This window comes from Palaemon carinicauda, chromosome 12, assembly GCF_036898095.1.
Source record: "Palaemon carinicauda isolate YSFRI2023 chromosome 12, ASM3689809v2, whole genome shotgun sequence".
Lineage (NCBI taxonomy): Eukaryota > Metazoa > Arthropoda > Malacostraca > Decapoda > Palaemonidae > Palaemon > Palaemon carinicauda.
This window is the reverse complement of record NC_090736.1, coordinates 66,892,898-66,900,872: the sequence shown is the minus strand read 5'-3', so window position 1 is coordinate 66,900,872 and position 7,975 is coordinate 66,892,898. Positions and strand designations below refer to the sequence as shown.

At 33.0% G+C, this 7,975-nt stretch overlaps 1 protein-coding gene across 1 annotated transcript in view; it reads right to left on the bottom strand.

The window, feature by feature from the left end:
• Window positions 1-203: 203 nt before the first annotated feature.
• The window catches only part of LOC137650571 (endothelial lipase-like), a 35,496-nt gene continuing 27,724 nt past the window's right edge, over window positions 204-7,975 (bottom strand). The window contains exons 5-11 of the mRNA XM_068383786.1: window positions 7,572-7,683; window positions 6,957-7,187; window positions 6,240-6,349; window positions 5,961-6,065; window positions 4,449-4,585; window positions 2,732-2,914; window positions 204-324 (exon numbers count right to left, since the gene is read on the bottom strand). Coding sequence (XP_068239887.1) covers window positions 249-324; window positions 2,732-2,914; window positions 4,449-4,585; window positions 5,961-6,065; window positions 6,240-6,349; window positions 6,957-7,187; window positions 7,572-7,683 — 954 coding nt within the window. The 3' untranslated portion in view covers window positions 204-248. The remainder of the gene's footprint in view (window positions 325-2,731; window positions 2,915-4,448; window positions 4,586-5,960; window positions 6,066-6,239; window positions 6,350-6,956; window positions 7,188-7,571; window positions 7,684-7,975) is intronic.

The window sequence follows — 7,975 nt, the reverse complement described above, 5'->3', positions numbered from 1 at the left end:
GAGAGGTAAATATTTTCACACTTTCTCACTATAATATGCGTCTGGGTGTTGTTTTAAATATCAGGGAAATACATTCATGTAGACTCTTCAAAGTAAACAGAATCATTTGTAATCTCAAAGATTGTTGTTCAAGATAGACAAAAAATATCAACATGTTGTAGTAGAAGGATGCTATAGAGATTTAAATGTTTTGAAATCTCACCTTATAAATTATTAATTGCTTTACAATGATGAATACATCTGGCAATTCAACATGGTCCTTTCCTTGGTCTCCTATTTATGTTGTTTGATAAAGTGATGGACATACTTGAAGTTATACAATACCTGTAATGAGAGAAAACCAGTAACAATCATCAAGCATATTATTGTAAGATCTTTTTAAACAACTACTGCATGTTTTGTTGAAGTAATTTTCAATTAATAATCAATGCTTAAATAAAATAATATAGTGCTTTATTATTTCTATGAACCTCTCCTGATGTTCATATTGCTTCTCTCTTGAAGCTTGCAGTATTTCAATGTTTACCCCAAACCTAGAAATTTCCTGTTTTCTTTCCTTTCAATAGGCTTAGGCCTCTAGTACAATATTGAGTCAATCTAGCGGTTAATGGCAATAACCGTGGTGTGGGTATGCTGTACATCATGGTTTATCTTTCAGTCTTCTCGTTGACTTGTGCTTGATAAGTCAACACTTTGTTTACCTCCTTCAGATTGTGTTACTTAGGTTATTAGTGATTATAAGGGAGTCTTCTGGATTTGTTAGAAATTCCTGGTAGAATGTTCAAGGAAGTCATTATTGGGCAAACATTTTTATCAATCTATTTATGCCTTGTGCTAGGGGCAATATTGTGATTTAAATAATGTTTGTAAGGAAAACTAAGGCCTTACTTTTCTTCTCATGGAAATGTATGTGCTGACCAGATTAAGAGTTCCAAATTTTAAAAATAACTATTTTTTAATTCAGGGGAAAATCCAGAGAAGAGTAGGCGAGTGGATTATAGTGGGGATGATGATGGTAATGCCACTCCAGACATTAACAAAATCTCCGCCTTTGATATTAATAAGCTTCATAAGCTCCTGTCATTTTTGGCTTCTTTTGTTAAATCTTATGCCAATACCCTTCGAGCAAAGGCAAAAATTCTAACAGAGCCAGCCCAATTTCAAATCCAAGACTAACTCCAAGTTTTGCCTAGCGGTTCTAGTACACTAGCCAGTAAGGGTTCTGATGGTGTACAGCGCAAGATGAAGTCGACCATCTCTCTAAGAGCCTCGTATTCTCGAATTACCTCAGATCCTTCTACTTTGAAACTATCGTTAGTCTGAAATCTGGTCTGCTCCTTTCGACCACTGGATTCTGAGGTAGAAGATTGAGCTGGCAGCCTAGGCTAATATCTTTCTGTTTGCATATATCAAGGGTGTGGCATATTGCATAGTTCCCAAGGAACAAAGTGCACCTATATCAGATAAATCTTTTAAAGGTTCAGCACAAGCAGATTGGCTGCATCATGTTTTGGAGTTCAGTGCATATTGGTCTCATCTAGGCTTAGCCAACAGCGTATCTCAGTTTTCCTTAACAGTGTGAATGTTGTTCCTGGTACCTCAACTGCATAAATGAGTCCTTTATCTAGTGCAATTGCAAAATCTCATTGAAAGTACTGTAAACAAATGGTAGGGTCTGTAGTTGATGTTTTAGAGAGTTCATCAGGATAGGAAGATAACCCTAACTGGTGAAGTATTTCCTTTTAAATTGTTAAGGAAAGTTATTTTTGTAAGTTATCCAAATAAGTTACTTGAGCCAAGTTCTGATTCTTCTAAGTCGTTAGACGTTGTTTAATAGCTGCTGGGGATGTGCTCTAATACAGTAGATGTTTTTTGTTAATTTTTCAAATTCATATAATTCTATAATTATTCTTTTAATTTAATATACTCAGTATTGTATATAAATAAGTGATTAGGTAGTGTTGTTATATTTAGGAACACAATCTGGAGAATCGATTTAACAAAATTCATTTGAGGATGGCTTTTTGCCGAAGTACTATGGTAGCTTTTTGCTGGGGGTATTAAACTAGGAGGTAAGTCTACCCTAGACTCGCCTCCTAGTTTATCCTTTTGGGACTTTAAATTCATTATTTCTTTCCTTCGCTGGTCAGTATCGAGAGTGCGGGAGTCAGGAAAATGAACATATCAGGGGAGGTTCATGAAAATAAACAGAACTTTAATAACAAGATTTGATATTTCTATATTCACCTAATCATAAACATGCTTATCCTCCTCCCCTCTGACTAGTGATGTCAAAGGAGATAGCAGATTAGTTTTGACTGAGAGACTGAGAGACAAATTACAGATGGCATACCCACGACAGGGTGTTGCCATCAAATGTTAGATTGACTCAATACTATACTAGAAGTCTTAAGACTATTGAAAAAAAAAAAAAAAACATGAAAATTGCTTCGAGAAGCAATTTGAATATCAGAGGAGTACAGAAATAATCAATTTTATCAAAATTCAGTTTTTTTGGCCCAAATATGCAAAAATCACATAACTTAAGGATACCTTAAATACAAAAACATAGAACTTGAGGATAACCTAAATGTCAAACTATTTATTTGAGTAGACACATCGTAGGATACTACTTATTGCAGTATAAAATACAAAATTTGCCAGTTACAGAGTTTTCCAAAACTACTTTTTGAACAGAGAGATTGAAGTAAAAAATTATGTCATCATTTACCGTTCATTAGTATTTGTATCCACAGCCACGATTCCTAAGATATTGAGAGTGTCATTTGCTGCCGGTCGCCGAAACGCTGGAAGGGTATAGGCGATGTTAACTCTCAAACTTCCAATATCCATCGCAATAGGAATGTCGATCATATTTACCAAGCGTTTATTAGGATGAATATTTGTGCCATACCTGTAGAGTAATCCCAAACAAATTACCCTTAAAGATTCATTGCTTTAAAACATCTTGAAAATTCAATATTCATAAAGACTTGATAAAATCAATTAGGTACTGTAAGACAAAACAGCATAAAAGAAAATTTGAATTACATGTTATAATATTCAATCCAACAATTAACAAAACAAATATACTCGTTAAACATATAACAAGAAAAGGGCTCAAAGTTATAAAAAAAATGATGAAACAAAAATTATGAGGTCTTAGGACCAGCTAGAAAATTAAGACCTTATAGGATATGACAGAATACAAAGAGATTTGAAAGTTGTCAGGGAAGACCTTTATAAGGTCTGGTGGTAGCTGCTTACCACTTCTGGTGGGGGAGGGGACTAGATGCTGTTGATGTATCACATGGAAGCACAGATTATATTTAACAAATCACAAAAATAGAACAGCAAACATTGTAAATTATTGAATATATGATATATACTAATGTATAAAAAGGGGCGATCATTAACAGGAACAACAAATAAAGCAGCAATCATTAATAACAATTGAAAATCAAACAACCAACTTCTTCAATGTTCTGTATTCCATAAAACAATTAAACAATTAACATTTGTGTAAGGGGGAAATTGACAATTTACTTTACAATAAAAAAAATTTTGATAGTAGAAATATCACTAGTAATAGGAAACTGTCATGTGGATATCAGAACTTAAAAGAAATACTAAACTATTTACCAGACGAAAATTCTTTATTTCCGTACAGGTTACACAGATCCACTCCGAGTATCACGCTTCTCTGTCAACACACATTGAAATGATAAACTGTTTTACGTAAATTTCACCTCTTTAGTTAGCCTTTCATATCCGCCCCCAAACCCACAACTTTAATAAGCTTGAGTTATTTTCACAAGAATTTTCAAATCTACATTAATTATTTCCACTCTCACATCATCCACATCTATATCTTATATTCTACATTCAACAAATATGCATTGTATTTTCTCCACCTACTTATAGGTTCTAACATATTTGAATGACTCCACTCTATAGAGTATAAACTCTGCTTTGAAGTATGCAAGAAATATACCTTAGGAGCTATGTACTCAGACTTTTGGTACTATTGAAAATTGACAGATATTTACTTGGGTTTGAACAAACTTGATATTTTGTGCTCTTTTGTCTGGCTGAGAGAAATTTGATAACATTCAATTACAATGGGAGGAAAAAAAAATTATTGTAATAAAAAAATATTGTGATCAAGTTAAAATAACCATTTTCACTAGGGTCTATTGATAAAATAACCGATAAGCTATTCAAAAAGTTATTAATACAATTGCTTGCTTATAAATCAGCCAAGACTGATAAAGGTGTATGATACAGTTCTCCTTATAATTTTGTTATCAATTGGATGAAATATTACCAATACTGTAACGATAAATCTAGAATTGGGGTAATTGCTATCAACATTTCACTAACTACGTCTTCTTGAGCCATTTAAGAGACTGATGATATACTGATTAATTATTGAGTATTTAGCTTACCTAAGTAAGGTGATTTTCTGTTGGATCTGTGTGGGTAAAAGGAAATGAATTTCAACATTTCCATGAACACGTTCATCTCCTCTGGACAGTAAGTGAGCTCCAATTTCGACTTGTTTTGACAGGAAAGGATATCGTCCCTATTTTAAAATATCAGAGGTAAATACAAGAAATTATACATATATTGTATACACACACACACACACATATATATATATATATATATATATATATATACACATATATATATATATATATATATATATATATATATATATATATATATATATATATATATATCTTATTCTAAATCATCAGAGGTAAATACCTTTTAATGAAATACTGTATATAGTTTATTCACACAAATATATATATATATATATATATATAGAGAGAGAGAGAGAGAGATATAGAGAGAGAGAGAGAGAGAGAGAGAGAGAGAGAGAGAGAGAGAGAGAGAGAGAGAGAGAGAGAGAGACTCTGATTACCCAACCACTGATTTGAATATCACTGTAGAACTATTGATACCAATATAAAAATATGCTAAAGATACACTTAACAGCAACCATTAAACTGGCAGCACCAAACAGAACTTTTAAACCGTGCCCCATTGCAACATAACTTAGTAGAGTAGGCTATTATAAAGTCGCATTTCAAGTAAGTGAATGCTCCCGCAAGAGACTAAAGGGTTTTTACCATTTTCCTGCTTTTCTATTTAATTTTCATCATAGTTATTTCTATTATATGCACATTTTGACTAGTTTATTTCATATATCTCCATCCCCTTCCTTATATTGAATTATCATCACTCCATATTATTTTTTTTTATTATTATCCGAATTACATATCATGTGCATATATATCAAGAGTAAAGGGCTGAGAACACTATATTCAGAAATACTGGATATTACAATCCTTTGTCACTGCAGCGTCGATCAACAATAAGGCTGAGATATGATCCATCTACTAACACTGTTCACATTTGAAAACAAGGGGGCTTGTGATTAGCATGGGCATCATAATAATAATAATAATGATAATAATAATAATAATAATAATAATAATGATGATGATGATGATGATTATAATATTAATCATAATATTCCTAATCATAATAATAATACTAATACTAATAATAATAATAACCAAATACATCAGTAGTTTCTCCTGTGAGCATAAGAATGTCAATTATTTGAGGACTTGACCAACTCAAAAAATATATTTTAATAACAAAAAGGGACCTTTCCTACGATATACTGTACAAGCATGGAAACTCAGTCTACCTCTTTCAACACGTATCAAAGCATCAATTTTTTTTAATGAATTTTCCAGCTTAGTGTCTACTGTTGTCTAAAATAATATGGTAGTTTACAGAAGGACAAATTTGTCTTCAAATAGAGTAATCTCTCTTGCTTTCTATTAAAAAAATCTTTCACCAACTTCAAACTGTAAAATAGTCTCTTTATTCAAGGATTAACTATATTTTACTGAAAAAAAATAAAATTAAATTCTTACCTGTGTGTCCAAGAAAAGTGTAAGAGGGCCATGATGTCTTGGTGAAGAAATGAAAGAAGCTGGGTATCCAAATGCTGTCTTTATGTTTCTTAGACACGCACCAGTCTGCTCATAATAAAAAAATAAGAATAAAGACTATTTCTATCTTATTTGAATACTGTACAGTGAACTGATTAGTTCAGGTTAAATGGATTTTCAGTTTTATAACATTCCTCTGTAAGTTCACAAGAAATACAATTTCATGTTAACCCTGAAAGAAACAAAGAGAAAATATATTACCTTGAATGTCCTGTAATCAGGGCAAGAAAATCCTTGTGCAATATTGTCATTATTTATAGACTCCAGAAAGTAATTAACTGCTCGAGTGTGGTGGCATATGACGAGTCCTCCTAAAAATATCCACTATGATTATTAATTTATAAGAGATTCTTTCTCTGAATGTCATTATAATTTAGTAAGAACTTAGCAAACAATATAGAAAATGATTCATGATTATTTTTCTTTTAAAAAGTATTTTTGAGTTAAACATCTTGATTTTTATCATTCGGTATTTATAAATCAATTACTGTATTTACAGATATTTTCCTTTTACTTATGATCCTCTCAATTTGGATATATATTATTTATACAAGTGTAGTATCTGCTTTTTGAAATTTTATGGTAAACACTTGACAAGTACTTTTTTTTTTAAATTTCTGTCCCTCTCTCTCCTTTAGCCAACCTCAACTTCTACAAAATTGAGCTAATGAACAATCAGGTACATAGTTTATCCACTACTTAAATTGATAGGTGGATTCTAAATTTAGAAGGATGGGCCATTATACTTCTTTTCTTGCCTGGCTTGGATGTGGCTCCTTTAATAGCAAGCCATGAGAGAGAGAGAGAGAGAGAGAGAGAGAGAGAGAGAGAGAGAGAGAGAGAGAGAGAGAGAGAGAGAGAGAGAGAAATTGGCAAAACAACAGCAATACTTAGGAAGCCTTTAGGCTTCTCACTCGCCTCCAAAAATGATATCCGCAATGGCGTCTAGGAAGAACGGGGGGCATCCGGGCTGCCTCCCCCCTCCATTGACGTAAAAGTTCTGATGTGCAGTTGGGATTCTGTAGCCAAGGTGTCCTCTGCTTAAGCATCCTGAGTTCGTGTGAATAATGTCCACGAAGTCTGCATCGCTGGCGTCCAAGACTTCATCTTCCTTGACGCATTCAAAGGAGGGTCCAGCTGGGTCGAGACCTGACAATTATCACTGTAGGAAATGTCAATAATAAAAACAACAAAAGGCAAATAAGTTACAATAAGAAAGAAATATGCAAGAAAAGAATCCTTTCTGACCTAGAGGGTAAAATTTCTTCTCGATATGTTTGCTGGTCCTATTTCTTTACTTCAATATTGTGAAAGGAAGCCTTCAATATACACTCTAAGACTACAAAAGATAGTTGAAATATCTATCAAATACTGCCAAGAAATTAGATAATCTACTGACACCATTAAAACAATTTAACAATCAGCGATTTAAATGACACTAAATAAACCTATGTACATAAATACTGTACAAGGCATGCAAAAGCCTAGTGAACTATTTCATAACATTTCAAGTGGAGGACAGTGACCACACACCTGTAATTCTGGCAATTCCAGGAAAGAGATTTCCAGCGATTCCAGAGGCATGGGCACCCATGCTGAAACCGATAAGATGGACCTGAGCTCCGGTAAAGTTTGGCCAAGTCTCCTAAGAAAAATGAAAAAAATAAGATCGTAAATAAGCAGAAAGTATGATTACAGTAATTGGTAAGAATCTATAATTGCCAATAAAATGGCATATTTGGTGACCGATAAAACCCAAACTTGGTACTGAAGTGACTTTATGTTCTAGTAACCTGTTCCAATTTCAACCTTTCCCAAGCATAGCAGTATTTATCATTACCCGAATTGTGGATAACTAAGAATAATTTCATTGCTATGCATGGGTTGGATTTGTACAAACAAACACACACACACACACACACACACACACACATATA